The sequence below is a fragment of the Syngnathus leptorhynchus genome, chromosome 5 (genome assembly GCF_054491065.1).
Source record: "Syngnathus leptorhynchus isolate UIUO chromosome 5, UIUO_Slep, whole genome shotgun sequence".
NCBI lineage: Eukaryota > Metazoa > Chordata > Actinopteri > Syngnathiformes > Syngnathidae > Syngnathus > Syngnathus leptorhynchus.
In genome coordinates this window covers 1,728,739-1,750,832 of record NC_141199.1, presented here as the reverse complement: position 1 = coordinate 1,750,832, position 22,094 = coordinate 1,728,739, and the positions used below count along the sequence as shown (strand labels likewise).

The 22,094-nt window shown below is 40.5% G+C and overlaps 2 protein-coding genes across 11 annotated transcripts in view; one reads left to right on the top strand and one right to left on the bottom strand.

The window, feature by feature from the left end:
- Nucleotides 1-22,094, bottom strand: part of LOC147056219 (uncharacterized) — a 239,053-nt gene that overhangs the window by 83,214 nt on the left and 133,745 nt on the right. The gene's annotated exons all lie outside the window — the stretch shown is intronic.
- The window catches only part of LOC147056220 (palmitoyltransferase ZDHHC5-A-like), a 169,558-nt gene that overhangs the window by 72,330 nt on the left and 75,134 nt on the right, over nt 1-22,094 (top strand). For 8 of the 10 annotated variants that reach the window (XM_085911350.1, XM_085911355.1, XM_085911349.1 and 5 more), the window contains one exon: nt 3,447-3,549. In XM_085911350.1, coding sequence (XP_085767476.1) covers nt 3,447-3,549 — 103 coding nt within the window. Of the gene's footprint in view, nt 1-3,446; nt 3,550-5,420; nt 5,503-6,923; nt 9,817-22,094 lie in introns of those variants that run through there. The other 2 variants (XM_085911352.1, XM_085911356.1) reach the window with 2 other exon arrangements.

Below are 22,094 nucleotides of genomic sequence, written 5' to 3'. Positions count from 1 at the left end.
ACGTCATCAGAGCTCTGCCATAGATATAAGGAATATTGCCATGAGTCTCCATCACGCTGTGCTTGATGGAAGACATTGAGACATTCCTTCAGCCTGTGAATTGACATTGAGGATTTAACTGAAACTGAAGCAAAAACATGTGTATGTGCGTGTGTGTGTGTTGGATGGTGTGGAAGGAGTTCAACCTGGCCAAGGAGAACAGCTTTGGGACGGCTTTGAGGAAATTCTGGAACACTATATGGTGTCTCTGGAGGGCTAAGCTGTGAACCGTTCAACTGTGTATTGTGGAGGGGGTATTGCTGACCTCAACTCAGCTCTGGATGTTGTGGGCTTGTCCTGGCTTCTACAACATCACATGGACGTAGGGGACAGTGTCTCTTGATTGACAGATGGGGACCGGGGTAGTGGTCCTCCTCTTCAGGAAAAGGGACCAGAGGGTGTAATCATCAGCAAAGGAATCACATTCCTCAGCCTCCCCAGTAAGGTCTATTCAGGTATGCTGTACAACGTCCATCATGAGGTTGATTTTGTTTTTAGCAAGGATGACCGGAGGTTGTGTTTCTTCTCCAGAGGACTCGCATCCCTCAGCCTCTCTGATAAGGCCTATTCAGGGGTGCTGGAGAAGGTTCCAGGAAGGCAAATCTCAGATCCCGGAGGACCAATGTGGTTTTCGTCTTGGCCATGGAACACTGTTCTGGACCAACTGGACCACACACACAGAAACACAAGTATTAGCAAAAGGACTCAACTACGCAATAACGCCTCACACAATACCATATGAGGACTTCATTTTAGCCACGGAATTAGCATGTCTTTCCATACACGATCAGCGAAAGAAATCAGTATTACAAAACAAGGTAGCAGGCAGTCTCAAAACCACAGACTTACTAGCCAGTTACTTCACCAAGGAGCAAAGGAGAGCCATATACACACTAGGTAAACAGGACAACATCATTATACTACCACACGGCCGGCCGGTTTTTGCTATGGGCAATATATGAGCGCTCTCAAGAAAAAAATAAAAAATAAAATATGCCAGTATTCTAGCTCAGTTAGTTCCATTGCCACATTCCTTATCGTCACGTGATGTCAATTTGCTGCTGAGAGTCGGGTCAGGGTTTGTGCGTGTCAGAAGAGCAGCCCTTTCCTTTCATTCTGCCCCTCCCTCTATGCTCCGACCTGGCAAGAGGGGAGACAGCAGAGGCTGGAGAGGAAAAGAAAAAGGGAGAGGGGCGAGGGAATCTAAGGCCACACAACTGCTTCCAAATTAATTGTATTTCATTCATAAATATAATACCTATCCACAAGTAATTAATTGGGTGCTGTGAAAAATGTACACACACAAAATTAGAAGAAAAAAAAAAAAACACAGACAGTGCATGTCTGTTTGGCTGCATTACTTGATGCACGCATATGTGACTTGATAAGGTTGTTTGACACCACCATCATCCCTTGGATATATGGCATGCCGAAAATACACAAATCCGATACACCACTCTGCCCCATTGTTGACCGCAAAGGATCCATCACAAACAACCTCTCCCAATCCCTTGCAGAGATCATAAAACTACTTCGCGGACTCACTGAACAGCACTGCAGAAACTCACAATAACTGACACAGGACTTACAACAAATCAACATAAGAAAGGACAAAATAGTCATTTCACATAACATAATATAAACTGGGTAGTCAGAATATGGTATTGGTGATGACTGTTGGGAAAAATGTCATACATTAGCATTAGATTCCATGGCTCTAATGGAAGATGTTCGCTGTATGGCAGTTTGACCTTGTGTCAAGGGAATTTCCAACCGATATAGAATGTTAAGAGAACAATTGTGTTTTTCATGGTACAGGATGCATATGGCTGGAGCCATGGGCCGTTAAGCAAAAACATCCTGGTTTTGAACAATGACATCGTTGAGACATCCATACTGCTCGCCTTAAGTTTTAACATCCTTGTTGTTCTGAAATCATGAGCTGAACTTACTGCTGTGAACAATGAGAAGCTATACATTTGTGTAAACTCCACCCATTGTATTTACTCAATAAAAAGCGGCCAGCCTGTAGAAGGGTGCGGTTTTCGAGCCACACATGCTGTGTGTTTGGTTCCCGCCCTTTTTCAAAAGCTGGTGGCCATCAAAGACAACTCTCTGCTTCTGTGAAATTCTTTGTGAATGTTGAAGACCCAACAATAAGGAGGTCATGCGCAGCACAAGACTTGAGCAGCAGTAAACCGTTGCTATTGCATTTGCCAATGCTATGCTTCCCAATGATTCCTTACCGGGTCTGATGGTCTGTCCCCACTCGGGCGTTGAGGTCCCAATAGCTTCTCTGATTGTGGGACTGCTGCAATCAGAGCATCTAGTTCAGCCCCTCTGTCCAGCTAATGCTTTTACAGTGTTACTGAGCGCTAGAAAAAATCCATGTAAAACCAAGATTTAGGTGTAATTCAGTCCAACTGTAGGTGAGTAAGAGCTCAGTATTCCACAACACTTCCACATTGGCACTCAGGGCAAATGTGGTGAACTTCAGGCAAAACACATGTCACTTTTGTCCATACTGCGCCGCCATAATCAATGAAAACATACCTGTCTAATGGGTCTTTAAGCTCTCTGATCTGTGATTGACCCCAAAAATTGTGATTGCATAGAGCAGGAATGTCCAAAGTCCGTCCCGCGGGTCAATTGCGGCCCGTGGTCAAATTTCATCAGGCCCGCAGCCTCTGTGATAAAATCTTTAGTATGTGGCCCGCCGCCATTGTTGACCAGCGCTTTAATACACGCGTACCAAAGCTATTTTATATTTATGCCGCAGAAATGTAATCTCGCGCGACCCGGCGTGATTTCACAGCGAGAACATGACTCCAGCTGTCCTGCTATGCGGAGCATGCGCAAGTCAGATGCGGAAATAAACCCGTTGTAAAAAGGGTACGCGCGAACCGGCTGCGTGAACCCTGTGTGAAATGTTCATGAGGCGAAAATAATTTTAAACTCATACATACAGTTCATACAGTTTGTTCAATGTTATCGTATTTTATGTATTACTTATAACTCCTGTTTAAAATGTTGATGAGGCGAAAATAATTTTAAACTCATGTAAATTTAAGGTATTTCATACAGTTTGTTCAATGTTATCGGACTCTTCAAATATGAATGAAAGGCAGAATTTGTGTTTTTAGAGTTGTTCACATCTGCCTGAGTGACTTATATTTGGTTATTTTGTCATTTAAAAAATAAAGACAATTGGGAGAATGAAATTTGTTTTATAACAGTGTTTATTTGGATGAAATTGTAGTTAAAAAAATGTCTGAAAAATCTACTGGCCGCCGGGCCCCTTCACTGTATCAAATCTGGCCTCCTTGCAAAAAGTTTGGACACCCCTGGCATAGAGCCTAAAAATTTGACTATTAACAGGCGATATATTCCTTAACGCTCTTTTTCAGGCTGGCTGTAATGTGTGTTGCAGGCCTGTTTTTCATTCCAGTTGCTGGTCTCACTGGTTTCCACATTGTTCTTGTGGGAAGGGGCAGAACTACCAATGAGCAGGTAGAAAATATTTTACCATTAAATTATTTTTCGTCTCCCTCTCATGCTGTTCACCTCCCATCACTAATCACTGTGGTTAAGGACTGAGCTAACCTCAAATAACAGCTTTCCACCAATAATTTCAACCCAAAGTGATTATCATTGCCTATAACAATCTTAAACAGGGGTCACATACGATGCCCACAAGTAGTCTAACCATTTTGTGTCTCTATTGTTGAAAAAAAAATTGGTTGCATCTAACATGGAGTTGGGGCTCGAAGGCGAGCGTCTGGTGACTTGGCCTTCGCCCATGGGGCCTGGCCAGGCACAGCCCGAAAAGAAGACGTGGGTCCCCCTTCCCATGGGCTCACCACCTGTGGGATGGGCCAAAAGGGTTGGGTGCTAAGTGAGCTGGGCGGTGCCCAAAGACGGGGACCTTGGCGGTCCAATCCCCGGCTGCAGAAGCTGGCTCTTGGGACATGAAATGTCACCTCTCTGGCAGGGAAGGAGCCCGAGCTGGTGTGCAAGGCAGAAAAGTTCAGACTAGACATTGTCAGACTTGCCTCCACACACAGTTTGGGTTCTGGTACAAGCTTCAAGAGTGAGAGGGCCTGGACTCTCTTCCGCTCTGGAGTTGCCCACAGTGAGACGTGTCGAGCAGGTGTAGGGATACTTAAAGCCACGGCTTTGGGTGGGGGGACGGGTCCTGACCGTTGTTTGTGTCTATGCACCAAACGTCAGCTAGTATCCACCCTATAGTTAGCAAGATGGCGGCGCGTGCACACGCAGCGGCCTCTCTCTGTCCCTGCCGATCGGTGTTTTTGTTCATTTAATGAGTGTTTGTCAGACAGTTTTGTGTGTTTGTCTGATTGCACCACGTAGCGCTACGAGTACAGCAGGCAGGTTCTGCTCGACGTCGGCGAATGCGAGTTTTGCGGCGTTTCGGACTTTGATGCGGGGACATTAAAGTCACTGGGACTACAATGCCTGCATCATCGCTGGACTCGTCTGCTACTCCTTCCCCGGACTAGCAGCGTCAGAAGCGGTGTGCGAGGAGGCAGAAGAGGGGGAAGCGCGGAGGCGTCCGGGCCAGGCTAGCGGCGTGCCCAACTCGCCTGGCCGTGCCTTCCATTCTTCTGGCGACTGTCCGGTCGCTGGACCCCGGACTCTGCTGTGCTACTGGAGCGGCTGGCATGCTATCGAGCGGACCGGGCACTTATTACTTCTTCGTTGCTCTTGTCTGTTAGTTTTTACTCTTTGTGCTATTTGGTGCGTGTGTTGTGTACTGTCTAGTCACCGTGGGACGGTGGGGAACGTAATTTCAATCTCTTTGTGTGCCTGGCATGTGGAGAAATTGACAATAAAGCGGACTTTGACTTTTGGGAGTCCTTGGAGGAAGTGCTGGAGAGCGCTCCTTCTGGGGACTCCATTGTTCTGCTGGGTTACTTCAATGCTCACGTGGGCAATGACAGCGAGACTTAACAACCGTAAGTGACCCGACTTCTCCATTTAAAAGGCCAGACTCTCCTTTGTCCCCACACCGCTGTAACTCAGCTCTCATTGGGAGACGAGAGTTAAAGGGTACCTTTGGTCAACCTGTATAACGCAGGCACTGATTTTGTCTCAAGTAAATGTACAATATTAAAAAAGAAATAACACAGCACCTCTTAGGGAAAAGAGATAAATAGCCACTTTTGCTGCCTGGGGAAATGTTGGATTTGGTCCACAATTTGGGAATTTCTGCGCCACAAAAGCCATAGCCAATTTACTCACCGCATGCTCGTTTTATTTCTTCAGTTTTAGGAAAAGGCTAAGACACTGAAACAAAATTTAGACTTATACAGGTTGGTTGAGTTCAATCACAATTCTTGTTAAGAAAGCTCTGTTTTCAGGAAAGTACAATGCAGCGCTGGGACTTTCGTGCGACCATGTTCAAGAGCGGAAAGTCTCCATTCAGAAAAGGCAACGTTCAAGGTTCTTTGGTCTTCTTATATTCAGTTGCACATGCCAGTATGGGCCGAGTTTGATGGGTGATGAGTTAGGGGGTGTGGCAAGTTCGCAGGAGAGTTTGATTCCATTGGAGTGGGTGCTGGTTCGGTGAGAGCTGGTTCCGTGGGGTTGGGTGCTGATTATGGGTGATTCAGTGTGTGTGTGGGGGCTGTTGTTTTCCATCCCATCTTTCGACCTTGGCAATCACCTTTGGCCGGGTTCTTGATTGTTTTCCTCCTGCCGCTCTTCCTCTGGCACCTCTACCGGTTTTATCTCCAAGTGTCCTTCCTGTAAACCATTCTTGCACATACATCCACTTCGCCTTCTGTCGCACACCACCCATTCTTCAATTGTGTAAGTTTGTACGGGATTATGTGAGCTTTTGGCTGTGACATCCATCCATCCATCCATTTTCTGAACCACTTTGTCCCCACGGGGGTCGCGGGCGTGCTGGAGCCTTTACCAGCCGTCATCGGGCAGTAGGCGGGGGACACCCTGAACCAGTTGCCAGCCAATCGCAGGGCACACACATATGAACAGCCTTACGCACTCGCACTCACACCTAGGGACAATTTAGAGTCTTCAATCGGCCTACCATGAATGTCTTTGGGATGTGGGAGGAAACCGGAGTGCCCGGAGAAAACTCACACGGACACGAGGAGAACATGCAAACTCCACACAGGGAGGGCTGGAGGTGGAATCGAACCCCCACCCTCATAACTGTGAGGCGGACGTGCTACCCAGTGCGGCACCGAGCCGCCCTTCTGGCTGTGACATCATCAATTTATTAACGTTCCCTGACTATGCAAAGTTTGTACTCATCACTTACCATGTTTTTGTTTGCTTGTTCTTTTGGTACTCCATGTACTTTCTTACGTCATCATATTCTTAGTTTAATCATGTTTCCAACCATATCTTTTCTTTGTTTGGCAAAATATTTCCCTCTGTCCAGAACGTTCAGGAGTAATAAAAAAAACTGCCGTCTAGTATTAGTCAAAACATTAGATATAATCAAGTGCTGAACTTTTTTAGACGACTTTGGCAGTGTCCGTGATTTAGAAAATCATCAAGTATGCATTAAACAGTTCCTTATGGGTCATTAAGCTATTCAGGCAATATATCAAAAAACATTTGTTATTTCAGATTGCTCAGAAATACATATCAGATCATAAAGTTATAAAAATCTTTGTCATTACCACCACCTATCAAAAATGTCAAGTTATGTCTTTATTGATTTGCTGTGTAGGTATAATTATATGCTCAAATTGTTTCTTTTGATTTAATATGTGCATATACTTGTCTGCTTATGTACTCTATTCAATGATGTTTGAGCATATCTGTTTTTGTAGCTAGGCAGCACTTTTTGTATTTCAACCCCATTCCTTCACTCCCTCTGTTGACCTCAGTTTAACTGAGGTCACGAAAACGGTTGATACCACCAGGGTCCCTCTGTTGGCACACCACGTCCCTCTGTGCAGCCGCTTCAAGTCCTTCTGTGGGGTCGCCAATGAGTGAGAAAAATAAATATAGATACAATTCACACCCAGACATTTGTAAAAGATGGAGAGTGGAAAGGCAATTGGCCTAGATGACATTCCAGTGACAGCATGGAACTATTAAGAAGAGATGGCTGGGGAGTTTCCTTAAAAAGCGAGAAGATGCCTGAGGAAAGGTTCCTATTTTTTATTTCAGACCACGGCGATGCACAGAACTGCATTAGCTTCAGAGATATTATGTTGATCAAGCAAAGCATGAAGAATGTTAGAAGTGAGGCTTGGAAATCTCTACTGGCCAAAATAATGGAGAGTGTGGCAGAGATAAAGATGTTGCAGGACATGCAGATGGTTTGTGTGACAGGACAGAAAGATTTGGAAACGATTGCTCTGCTGTCGCGGCCCCTAACAGGAGCAGCTCAAAGAAGAGGAAGATGATAAAAAAATTGCGAGAGAAAAATACATAAACAAATACCAAAATACATACATACATACATATGTACATATAGACAGACAGACATCAAACGATCGCCCATTCGGTCACTCAGTCACTCGGTCACTCAGTCATTCAGTCAGTCACTCAATGAATGACTCAATCAATCAGTCAATCAATCAGTCAACCAATCAATCAATCAATCAATCAATCAATCAATCAATCAATCAATCAATCAATCAACCAATAAATCAATCTCTCACTCACAAGTATGAACTAATTTGTAATACACTGCTTTTTAATAATTAATATACTTGCATTTTTTTATCAGGGTATGGCATGAATTCAATTACACCTTTCTGATAAGGTTTTGGTCAGGCACGTGGCAGAGGGGGTTGTTAATCACTTTCAGCTGCATTGGTGTTGATGGAATTAACAACAGGTACACTAGAGGGGCAACAGCGAGATGGTCCCCAAAACAGGGCTGGTTTTGCAGGTAGAGGCCATTTCTAGCTCCCCCCTCTTGATCTTTTTTAACTGTTTTTTCCACAAGTGTTGGCTTTAGCAAGAGTCATTATCTCGACTGGAAGCATGAGGCAATTTCTTAACCTCCTGAAGTTGCGCAGATTGTCCAACTCCTCCAGAATGACACATCCATGCATGCTGTTGCAAGAAGATTTGATGTGTCTCCCAGTACAATCTCCAGAGCATGGAGGAGATTCCAGGAGACAGGCAGTTTACTCTAGGAGAGCTACACAGGGCCGTAGACGGTCCTCATCCCATCAGCAGGACCGATATCCTCTGCTTTGTGCAAGAAGGAACAGGTTGAGCACTGCCCGAGCCCTACAGAATGACCTTCAGCAGGCTACTGGTGTGAATGTTTTTGCCCAAACAGTCAGAAACAGACTTCACGAGGGTGGCCTCAGGGCACGACGTCCTGTAGTGTGCCCTATGCTCACTACTCAGCACCGTGGAGTTTGATTGGCATTTGCCATAGAACACCAGAATTGGCAAGTCCGCCACTGGCGCCCTATGCTTTTCACAGATGAGAGCAAGTTTACACTGAGCACCTGTGATAGACGTGAAAGGGTCTGGAGAAGCCAAGGAGAGCGCTATGCTGCCTGCAACATCATTCAGCATGACCGGTTCAGTGGTGGGTCAGTGATGGTCTGGGGAAGCATTTCCATGGAGAGACGAAAAGACTTCTACTGGCTAGAGAACGGCAGTCTGATTGCCATTAGGTATCGGGATGAAATCCTTGCACTCATGGTCAGACCTTACGCTGGTGCAGTAGGTCCTGGGTTCCTCCTGATCCACGACATTCCCGGCCTCATGTGGCAAGAGTATGCAGATAGTATCTGGAGGATGAAGGAATTGACACAATTGAATGGTCCTCACAATCACCTGATCTTAACCCGATAGAACACCTTTGGGACATAATGTTTCGGTCCATCGGATGCCGCCAGGTTGCTCGTTAGACTTCGCAGGAGCTCACTGATGCCCTTAGACAGATCTGGGAGGACATCCCACAAGACACCATCCGTCGTCTCATTAGGAGCATGCCGCGACGTTGTCAAGCATGCATACAAGCATGTGGGGGCTGCACAAGATATTGAAAAGAGTTTTGAATTGCAGAAATTGAATTTAGGCAAAATGGACGAGTCTGCCACATCATTTTTTCACTTTGATTTTTGAGGTGTCTATATACTGAGCTCTCTTTAGGCTGAAAACCTTTATTTCCATCAAAAGATCTGGCATCCTTTTGTTCCTGAGACATTAAACTGTCCATATCAGTATAGATTTCCGACTTTTTTTTCACCATTGAAATCTGATGTGTTTTCAAAGTGTTCCTTTAATTTTTTTGAGCAGTGTACTATTGCAAGCAGTTTAAACTCTAATGGAATATGTGAATGGCCATATCAGTTTTATCAAATTCTAATCCTACTTTACCTTTGTATAAGGGATAGCCTTCTCAAAGCATAGTCATTGTTATTTATTCAATCTGTTGTTTTACGAAAATTTTTAATCATTGATCAATCATGTAGTATCTTAAATCATGCTTTTCCTCCTTCGAAGCAACTGTGTACTTCAAACCCAAATGGCACCATTTTATAGGGGAAGCAAATGTTGAATTTATTTGTTTTCGACATAATACTCCTGCTGTCATCTCAAATTTGTTCAATTTTTCAATCCCTTCCATTGTTTATCCTGCAAATGTATCATGTGAATAATGTGTTATTCAAACTTTAACATTCAAAAGCCGCTTTAAGTCATCCACCTGTTCCCAATTCGTTTCTAGTTTGTATGTTATTGTTCCAATTTTTTTTACATTTAATACTGTTAGGTTTAAGTATGATCAGACATTAAATAACATGCTGGAACAAAGAGGAGAAGACAACCAGGATGAGTTTACTCGCGAGGAGAATGATAGAGAAAGGAAGCTCAGTTACAATCTCCATCAGTTCTGAGTTCCTCCTCCACGTGCTCCTCCTTTTAATGTTTTGGTTGCCCTGGTTACAGAGGCATTGCTACACTAAAGGGAGGGGAGATAGTGGTTGTAGCAACGCTGATTAGCTAAGGAATGTAGTGTTGCGTGATTTAGCACTTAATTGTCGGCCCTCGACCCCCGCATTGGGATTGCAGAGTCTGTTCTCTTCCCTCAACCAGTTGTCTTCTCCATGGGTGGCCGACTCCTCCTCGAGTGTGATCAGATAACTTGAAGCACGTTGAATGCCGCTTACCTGTGGAACAATGCAACTAAATCCTTGCTAAGTTTATCTTAGTAAACTAACACAACACATAATAATAATAATAATAATAATAATAATAATATCTAGCCCTACCTAAACATTTCAACACATATTAAGTAAATGTAAGGTAACTGGTATACAGTTCCTTCAACGAACATTGAGTAAATATGGGATAACTTTAATGTGACTACTTCAAACTGTATATAACCAGTTTCGATCATCTACAATCTATGAATCAAAGCTACAGTTAACTAAAAGGAATGAAGTCCCTCTAAACTAAACAAAGGACATCTTGCCTACACAAAGAAGCCCTACTCATTGTTAGTGAAGACTTCTTACAAAACAAACACAAAAGTAACATAAGGACAGGAAGGAAACATAAGGCTGACGGGGATCAAAAGACATTCCTTGAACTAAATAGAAAGTATTTAGTTTAAAGGAGAGTCGTAAACTCGTAAAAGATAAGGCCTCCTGTACTCTCCCACCTATTTGATCTCTTGTAAAGGTTTACAATTTATTATAAGATATTTTAAAACTCTCCACACTTGTCACCAGGCTTTGGCTCCATTACACGATGTTGTCTTCCATTCACTTCATTTCTGCCGAACTGCTTCTTCTCCTCCGTCTAGCACGTTGAAGACTTAAATACCATCAAATCTGAAAACACTTAAAATCTCACAATTCCCACCTTTGTTTTGTTTTTTTGTTTTGTTTTTCTAAAAAATGTGTCACTATGGATAAAAAGTAAAAATAACAATGTCTATGGTAACATACCCATCGCCAGCTGGACTTTGGGGTACCTCCAGATGCCATCCTGGCCGAGAATCACCAATTCTCAGTCCCTGAAACTCGACTGGCAGCATCTCACATGGCTGTATGAACAAAAGCCATCACCCTCCTGTAGCGGTGCATGCAGCTCTCCTCACATTAAACATCCATAATAATATATGGATGTTAATCATATTAATACAAAAGTAAAATTCATAATGATGAACAAAAGATAATCCACACACGGACGCATATCAAACATATCAAATTGAAAACTCGAGCCTGTCTTGAAAACGATCACATTTACAAACTCATGAAAAGTAAGGGGTTAGTGTTAATGCATTGACAGATATGACACAAAATTCTCCAAGACTGCAGTTGACAACCTGCAAAGTAAACACGAGTTTAACAAATAAAGCACAATCTGCTCCCTGGGTTGCTGTTAGAGGCTGCAATACAATCAGGTCAAACATCAAAACAGAGAGAGTCGTCATAATTCCGTCACATGCATTTTGTCACACGGTCAGGTAAGTCCAGAATTGTTGTCATACACCGTCTTGGCTCAGAGTCTTGATGGTCAATGCTGGTATAGTCATGTCTGGTCACAATCTTGAAATGGGCCTTCTCAGTTGAAATCTTTTGTTGTCAATGGTGCCCCAGAGTAATCCTAAACTCTGATTTAATGTAAAATTAGCCCTGATCATTCTTGCTTTGTCAAATCTGTATTATCTATATATTCTTCAGGTGAGAGGAATTTTATCCTCTGCTGTGATCACATCACCCCAACTTTGAATCACTTTAACCATTCACATTACACAAACGCCACACCACAAGCACAAACTTGATATTCATGCATCATTACAGATAAACTGTCATCCCACAACACACAAAAAACATAAAATATTAAATTATTAAGGGAACCTTTCTGACTAAAAAATTTCTCTTCAATTAAAATTTCCCTTTTTTATTTTAAATCCAAAATTAATATCTAATTGTCTGATCTACTGTCCTGTCATCGCCTGTCAATATGCATAATGCTGGAACATAATTTAAATCCCCATTTAGTTTGCTCAGATCTCACACTTTTTGACTATATGACACTGTGTTGAGCTGTAACTTCAATATTCCCATCTTCCCATATTTTCTTCCACTAAAACAGTTCCATTTTTCTTTCAGTTTCACGTTGAATTACTTTATTTTCCGGACTATAAGGTGCACCAGACTATAAGGCGCACCAGACTATAAGGCGCACCTTCAATGAATGGCCCATTTTAAAACTTTGTCCTTATATAAGGTGCACCAGACTATAAGGCACACCATTAATGCATCATGTCAGATTTTTAATCCAAATCAAATCATTCTCCATTTTATCTTTTTCATTTCAACTTCAGACGCAACAAATTACTTTATAATCACAAAATAGTCTTTTTGATTCATGATTCATAGTCTTCAGCGGGCCACCTATGATTGATTTCATGACACAATGCTTCGGGCCAGTTTAATTTTAGGAATTTGGTCCATATATAAGGCCACCGGACTATAAGGGGCACTACCGGCTTTTGAGAAATTTTTAGGTTTTTAGGTGCGTCTTATAGTCCGGAAAATACGGTACACATTTTCAGTTTAAATTCACAAATAACTACCTCTGGCAAAGAACCAAAAATTTATAAAACATTCCCTTTACTCTAACCTTGTTCCTTCATTCATCTCCTCACAAGCATTACTGACCCTCCTCCTAAAAAATAATGATACTAAAAATAATGTTTAAAAAACAATATACACAGCTTCCTCCTGCCACTTACACTATCACCTTGAAAATTATCGTTCTCATTTTTTGTTGATGCCAATTACTCTTTGAATTAAAAGAAATGCTTACTCTTGATTCTGGAGTCACGCTATATCACCAATTTTGAAAACCTTCCACGTTCCCCCTTTGTACCTATCAAAACCAACTAGAAATATTTTTGCTGTCATGATCATCATTTTGGCCTTCACACGTATTATTCCTGTACTTTAAATTGTCAATTTTTGTACATGTGAAGCCCTTTGAGACTTGCTTGTGATTTAGGGCTATATAAATAAACTTGACTTGCCTTGACTTTATTATTATTCAACTTCTTCTGCATTCTTCTGCCTTTTTATTTACCGTAATTTTTGGACTATAAGTCTCTCCGGAGTATAAGTCGCACCAGCCATAAAATGCACAATAAAGTGAAAAAAAATACATATATAAGTCACACTTTTGGGGCAAATGTATTTGTCAAAATCCAACACCAAGAACAGACATGAACCAGCAACAACAGGCTAAACGATATGGTATGCTAACGTGACATATGCACAAACGAGGAGCTGAGAACGGGCCTGACGTAACATTCAGAGTTATTCAAATAAGTATTACATAAATAACACGTTTATCAAACCATCTGTGTCTCTCCAATTCATTAAATCCATCGATCGTCCTTTATGTAAACAATGCCGCATATGCGCCGCACCGCTGACATCGGACTCGTTGTCAGTTGTATTTCTAATTATTCCACAGACCCGTATAACGATATATAAAGTATATTTCAAATAACTATCATATTAAAACAATGTTATCAAACCATCTGTGTCACTCCAAATCATTAAATCCATTGATCAAATTCCTCGTCCTTTATGTTAACAATTCCGCGCGTGTGCCGCACAGATCTAGTATATAATTATATTGTAGCGTCATCAAAGTACCAGGAAAGACGTGGGTATGGTAAACGGCTCTTTATTTAACAAAACAAGAATTCAACGAGCCAACAACTACTGAACTGTAACGATAAAAACATATATAAGTTGCTACACAAAATAAAATATATCAAATAACTATAACATAAATATGTTTTTCAAACCTTGTGTCACTCCAAATCATTAAATCCTTCAAACGTGGGGCCCTTCGTCATCTTCATCATCCCGTGATCAAATCTTTTGTCCTTTATGTAAACAACTGCCGCGCGGCACCGGTGACGTCACTTGTAGTTCAAATGACAGTAATCCCTTGCTACATATCGGTTCGTTTATCGCGGTTTCACTACATCGCGGATTTTTGAATTTTGAAAATTTGTCAAAAAAAGTCACACAAGTCGCTCCTGAGTATAAGTCGCCCCCCACCCAAACTATGAAAAAATGCGACTTATAGTCCGAAAATTACGGTATTTGTTTATTTATTTTTTCACTTAACTACTTCCAGAATTCATCTGATTCACTTCATTCCACTTTTAACACATTCCAAATATTCATGCCAAATATTGCAAATATTTACGGTTTTCATGAAATTTACAAATTTTAAGCCAAAATTTCACCTTTAATTCTTCACGGCACATTCAACATTTCTCATTTTCTTTCACATAATTCCTCCAATTCACTTTCTTTCACTTCCCAGATCAAAATTTCATATTTTCACAACATTGTGGTAAAATTTGCAAAATTTAATTTTTCCCTTCTAATTTTGTCTAGTTTCGTTTTTTTTCACTGACTCAACCCATTTAAATTTTTAACTGTTCATTTTACCTATTCCAAAACATCCCACTTATGAAATACTTCAAATTTTCAACTTTAAAATTCACGCCCAATTTGACAAAATTCTTTCTATATTTTCATACATTTTCTGACCAATTCAACACGTTCCAAATTTAAACATAAATTTTGTAGCATTCCCCGAATTTTTATTCAGCCTCTTCGCCTTCACACGCAATTTCTACTGAAATTACAAATTCCAGTTATTGTTAATCCTCCGTGACCCTCGTAAGGACAAGCTGCACCAATAATGGATAGATGGATGGATTGTTTAATCTTAACCCCAAGTGCCTATCATAAATTGCCATTTAAATTAATTGTCGCAAGGGTAATGTTAATGTATTTATTTGAAGCCCTACTGTATTCTTTTTGAATTAAGTAGTGCCCTGTATTACTATTTTGCTGACTATCCAAAATTCCAAATTTCTGATGGTCCCTCACCTCTTCAAGCTCAAATATGCATCCTATAAATCAGTCGCTATTGATGTGTTATTAAATTATGTCGTTTTGATAAAGGTCAATTAAGTTTAGCAATTCAGCCTCCTGTTGCCCGAATCCAAATGTTCACTGGTCCAATTATAAAATTTCATTATTTCAATTAAATTCATCATGTCTTCGAAATGCTATGTTACATATAAAAATTTAATTTCTATCGATCAATGTCCACTTTGCAAAAATTCTGATCACGCTGTCATGATTTGTTATTATTAGTGTATCTTCACTGTCCATATTTATGTATTTTGTTTTTTATCCCCATTTTAGTGTCAATAAGCAGCCTTATTATTCCCTCTTTTGTCAAAACTCCTCAGTTATGTCCGCCCCAGCCCCCCATCATGCTTCCATCCCTTTTTTCCCATACTCCACCAACTTTGTAATGCTTCAGCAGTCTTTAGCAATGTGTCCAGTTTGACTTCATGTTACTCGTGCAAGTCTTTACCAGCCTCTTCTCTTAGATTCTCATGATGATGATTCAGGGCTGGACCGTCCGCCACTCTCAAATGCGTCCATCTTGTCTTTGTTCTTTCAGTTCATTTTCTTTTTGATCCGCAACTGTGTGTATTCCACCAACTGTGTAGTTGTTGTCCTGTTCTTGTCCTGTGAGCTGTGCTTGCCCCCTTCAAGCATAATAATAGTTCCTGTTGTTCTCCCAAAGGTCAAAGGTGTCTCATGAACAGGGACAGTACTCTGTTGCTTTTGAGACAGCCAGTGGAGTAAGAGGACTCAGTTCAGGAATTGTGTCACGCGCTAGGGCAGAACACACTGGGACACAAATTTCACAAAACTATCTTCGTGTTATCAGTCTTCCTGTGTAGTATATTTTCCTTACACTCCAAATCTTCCTATTAACATTTTGTATCCTATCAGTTGCGCGCACTCATCTTTTTACGATCAAGCCGCGCTTGCTTTTTTTGCTTTTTTGCATGCTTTTGCTTTTATTGCTTTTGTAATCCATCCACCCTACCCATTAACACGGCTAAAATCCTCGTTCCAGTGTTTATCATCAAATAAAACTCCGAAATCCTTTGTAATAAACTGTAATGTAATTTAACATTCTACCAACATGGTTGTATATGCGGCAAATGTTATTGTTCAATCTATAAGTCATACAGTGCCTGTGTTCTAAATATGACGCTCCTCCTTGATTTAACATCTCATAAGTTATTATTATCAGCAGTGATAAAAGATAGTGCTTGAAAGTGAATGTCTTATTGCCCAATTTCAAACACATGCCACATTTGAGCTAGTATTTATTCATTTATTTATTTGCCATTCTTATGTTAGCTGGCATATGTCAGAATTAAAATGTAATTTTCCTTTTAATTTTTAGTCTTTCAAAATTGCTATATCCTTACTGCACCAAGATAAACAGTTAAATATATCTTTAAAAACAAACAAAAACAATCTATGCTCCTGCACCGACTCTTAAAAGTGGCACCCAAATGCCAGATTACAAATCGAACCTCCTCCTTCACTCACATTTTTTGATAAAACAGTCTACTTATCTAGACACTGTCATCACATACAAAATAATGGCCTGCAAATTAAACATACCGTAATTTTCTAACTATAAGTCGCTCCAGAGTATAAGTCGCACCAGCCATAAAATGCACAATAAAGTGAAAAAACAAAAACATATATAAGTCGCACCGGAGTATAAGTCGCACTTTTGGGGCAAATGTATTTGTCAAAAACACACATGAACCAGCAACAACAGGCTAAACGATACGTACGGTATGCTAACGTGACATATACACAAACGAGGAGTTGAGAACGGGCCTGACGTAACATTCAGAGTTATTCAAGTAAGTATTACATAAATAACACGTTTATCAAACCATCTGTGTCACTCCAATTCATTAAATCCATCGATCGTGCTTTATGTAAACATTGCCGCATATGCGCCGTATATGCTGACGTCGGACCCGTTGTAAGTTTTATTTCTAATTATTCCACAGACCCATATAACGATATATAAAGTATATTTCAAATAACTATTACAACAATATTATCAAACCATCTGTGTCACTCCAAATCATTAAATCCATCGATCAAATTCCTCGTTCTTTATGTCAACAACGCTGCGCGTGCGCTGCAGAGATCTAGTATATAACTATATTGTAGCGTTAACAAAGTACCAGGAAAGACGTGGGTTTGGTAAACGGCTCTTTATTTAACAAAACAAGAGTTCAACGAGCCAACAACTACTGAACTTCCATCCACGGAGGTGAAAGAAAGCTCCGTAGAGTATGACCGGGCGTGCGTAAAAGCCATGTTCGAGCCCCATCCACCGTCCCTGGACAGCCACCCGGCCGAGCGCCGGCCCCCGACTTCCATCCATGGAGGTGAAAGAGAGCTCCCGTCGAGAAGGACTGTGCCACTCCAAATCATTAAATCCTTCAAACTCCTCATCCTCCGTGTCACTTACAAACAAAGTCGCTAGTGATGCCGGTAGTACCTGGGGCCCATCATCTTCGCCATCCCGTGATCGAATCCTTTGCCCTTTATGTAAACAACCGCCGCGCGGCACGGGTGACGTCACTTGCAGTTCAAATGACAGTAATCTCTTGCTGCATCGCGGTTCGTTTATCGCGGTTTCACTACATTGCGGAGTTTTGAATTTTGAAAATTTGTGAAAAAAATCACATATAAGTCGCTCCTGAGTATAAGTCGCCCCCCCCCACCCGAACTATGACAAAAACCGCGACTTATAGTCCGAAAATTACGGTAATGTTGTTGCTGTGGTCCCTCAAAACATGTGACTGGAATTTGGACAATTATTAAGCCTCATCAACTGATCAATTATCTCATTAAATTCCTAGCCTGTTAACGTATCTGCATAAGGAAGACATTTACAATCCAGGGGATAAGAGAATAACAAGGAACCCCTGAACCCTAACCCAAGAACACAAGGAAAATCTCAACAATAAACGAAATAAACCCAACCCACAATCAAAACCAAATAAACTAGGATCATGACATATGTGGACCCACACAATACTCCAAATATTTCCTCATTAGAATTTTCGGCTTTTTGTGTAGAGCACCATTGATATCTAATTATTGACCTAATTTTATCCTTAATTTGTTCCCAATCATAAATGCCCCCTACTTAATACTTTACTTGGTGTTCTTTTAATAATAAAAAAGTGCCCCCTTGCAATGTCGTTTTTATTTGTTGTTTATTAACTCTAAGTGATTCAAATCTTTGATTTATCCTTTCATGTAACCACCTTGTGTAGTCTAATGTCCTAATCAATAGATAATTCCTTCTAAATTTAACATATGCAATCACAATTTAATTTTATCCAATTCTACAATGTATGTTCTCTCTTACTCTCACATTTTTTATGAGTGCTGGGCACACTCCCAGTTGGACCGGTTTCTGCCCACAAAGATTATTCTATAATTTCAAAATTTTACATTTAACAATGCAACTCTGATAAACCATTGTCTAGCGCACCGTTTTTGTGCACCATTTTAGCTCAATTCTATCATTTATAACAAACTGGTACACAAAGACAAACATAGATAACACACACACAGGCCCACACCATTGACAACACGACTCACAACATGGCAATCTTCCCAGCCGATGACAAGTGGGGGGCATCTGACAAACAATGCGACCCATAGTCTTAGTTTAATCGCGTTTCCAACCATATCTTTTCTTTGTTAGGCAAAATATTTCCCTCTGTCCAGAACGTTCAGTAGTAATCAAAAAACTGGCGTCTAGCATTAGTCAAAACATAAGATATAATCAAGTACTGAACATTTTTAGACAACTTTGGCAGTGTCCGTAATATAGAAAATCATCAGGCATGCATCAAACAGTTCCTTAACAGTCATTAAGCTATTCAGGCACTATATCAAAAAACATTTATTTCAAATTGCTCAGAAATACATATCAGATCATAAAGTTATAAAAACCTTTTTTCATTACCAGCTACAAAAATGTCAAGTTATGTCTTCTTTATTGATTTGGTGTGTAGGTATATGCTTAAAATGTTTCTTTTATTGATTTAATAGGTGAATATACTTGTCTGCTTATGTACTTTATTCAATGAGGTTTGAGCATATCTGTTTCTGTAGCTAGGAAGGACTTTTTGTATTTCGACCCCATTCCTTTGGAAGAAATATGGCGCCCCGGCTATGACGTCACCAAGTTGATTCCGTTTTGGAGTGCCTCAATCAGGCCTATATATACTAGCTTGTCAATGCTGAAACTCGACTTGTAAAAAAGCATTATGTCGTCAAGTGAGGAAGAGATTGGGGCTAGAGGATATATGTACGAGCCAGATAAGGCAACATATTCTTCATTATTACTAAGTGATGAAGATCATTACTCTAGTGAGCTCGGAGGACGATATTTTGTACCAGGTGCGTGATGGGAGATCAAAAATGTCGTCTGCTGCTTGGTGAAAATGTGGTACTGTGCAGCAAAAAACGGATGAAGAGTGTTTTTGCTGTCAAGAACATGAGCTACTTATAGGAAAAATGGACGGCCTGAGGTATATCACATCAAAAGACAAACTTGAGGAGTATGTTGCCCACCGTCCATCCCTGGAAATGGCCTACATTGATGGCATGAAAAAAAAATATCTCCGCGGACCTGCACCAGATCAACTGTCAAACAAGTAAGTGTTGGAGCTAGCAAGGGGGCCAGGGGGGGGCACACCCGATTTAAATATCGACTTTTTTGCTGCTTATAAGATTGTTATAAAATAAATCTAAAACGGTGTTCTGTTTCAGTAACAGTGAAATTATGAGCAACTTTCTATATAATGTATTTATTTACAAATTTAAATTCCTAGGTTTAAATTTTTGCCTCATGACACGAGTCATATAGATAGTACGAAGGTGCTACATTCACACTAATTTAGCTTGTAATATTCTCTTAGAATATGTTCGGACTGCCAGTCCAGTAACGTTAACCTATCGTATTAGGTATCTACCAAATATCTTGTCCTGATCGGTCCGTAGCATTAGGATTACGCAGCACGTAGTGACGTAGCCAGCTGTTGGAAGCATACGCCTTCCTGAATGCAGCATGTTTTCCTGCTCCCCCAATCTTCATTAAAATATTAGTTTTACATGTCATCGTCCTTGTACATTTTGGACTGAGCGTGAGTACAGAATATTACATAGCTGTCTTGGATTGACTGTCTTAAATATTTTGTAGCATATTTTACTATTACAATTTTTGAAATGCTCAAGTGTAGCCTCATTTTCTTTCTTCTAGTGAGTACCGCCTTATCAACTTGCTGACGTCATGCCTGATCCGGGCCACAAACTAATCAACATGGATGCTTCCAGTATTTCTATGTCACATTTACTAAAAGCCATTTAGTTCCCACATGAGTTGCTTTTTTTTTTAATAAACTTCAGGGATTTGATTAAGCCATATTTGTAGTATAGAAAAATATTAATATTGCTAATGACTAAAGGTACCCTTTAAATAAGCCGGGGTGAAGAGACTCGTCCGAGTTGCTAACCACCTTTATTAAATTAATTCTGAAGGAATCAATCTAATCTTTTTATGACGCCAATCCCTTTAAAGTCAAGCGACGCTCGTGTAGGGTAACTAAGGTCGTTACTAAGCCCTACTGGTGGCTCTCTTCTGTGATTTGGGGCTTTTGTTAAATCTCAGATATATCTAGATGTCTTTGTTAAGACCTTAGGGATTCGTTATTTGCACTTGCGCGCATTTGCCCTAACTAAACTTAAGATAACTATTTTGAACCAGATCTGAAAATACCTGATGTTAAGGATCAAAGCTGTCTTCACATTAAAAATAATTGAGCAGATTTAAAGATTGACTATGATAGGGAAATAAAGAAAATTTAAAGTTCTAATTACTGCATATGAAACCATGGTCAACATAGTTAATACGAAATAAGCGAGAACCGAATTAAGGATAAAGAAGACATTTAATGAATACGCAAGACTTACAAGTCGAACAAACAACCATTATTCCACTCACCAATCTCCGAGCAAAAGAGGAGACAAAAGGTCGAAAATGATATTTGGGTGAACAAGTCGAGTGATCAGTTTTCCTTTGTTTCAAAATCAGAATTTTGTTTAAAAAGAGAAAAGGTCTGCCGATAAGGAGATTAGCCAACGCCGTTACATTGGCGTCTTCCTCTTGCTGCCAGAAGCGGCTGTCCCCTCTACCTTAAAATTTGACAAAGTCTAATTTGAAGCTTGGAATTTGACAAAGTCCAATTGAAAGACTCTATGAATTCATTTTAGTAGATTTTGGTGCAATCTCTAAAAGAATGAAAAATCCATCTTTATCTAAACGGCGTTCTTGATGGGCTGCGTCAGGGCCATCGTCCTGACCAGGAAGTGCCCTTTTCTCGTCCGAAGCCAAGCTTTTAAAGGCTCGTCAGCTTTGCTGGCATTACCTCATCGAAGAGGAATATATGACATTGGAATGTGTTGAAATTCTGGTATGCTAGGAATGCATGACCTCAGCTGATATTTTAGTATTGCTATCTCCGCGGTTTTTCCATCTGATATTTTAATGCTGTCTCAGTGGACTTCTCAGCTGATATTTTAATCCTGTCTCAGCGGGTTTCTCAGCTGATATGTGAGGGTTGCGCAATCTTCACCTGACTTTCAGCTGGGAACCACTGGCTCAAAACAGCAACCATTGCGCATGACTGTTCTCTGCAGCTGTTTCCTGTTTTGCTCGTTCTTTCAGCTGATTGTGACCACTAATACCACGATTAACTCTTAAGGTCTCCTCTCAACTTAATACATTCATGTATAAATGGAACAACAATGTTAAATACTTGTTGGATATTGATTAAACATTGCAACATCAATAACACATACATCTTGTCTAGTAATGATCAACTTAACACCTAATAATACTTAGGCATAATAATGGGTTCTTCTAACTTTAACATATATGATGATATTGCTCAAACTGTTACAGATTGAAATTATGGCTTGGCAAAATAATATTCCAAAATTCTGTCGCTACGTGCTCAAACAGGTCGTGTCCTCCCAATTGCTAACAATTTAATTTATTAGATTTATTAGTTTCCATCCGGTCACCCATATGTCAAGCTTTAACACCATCTC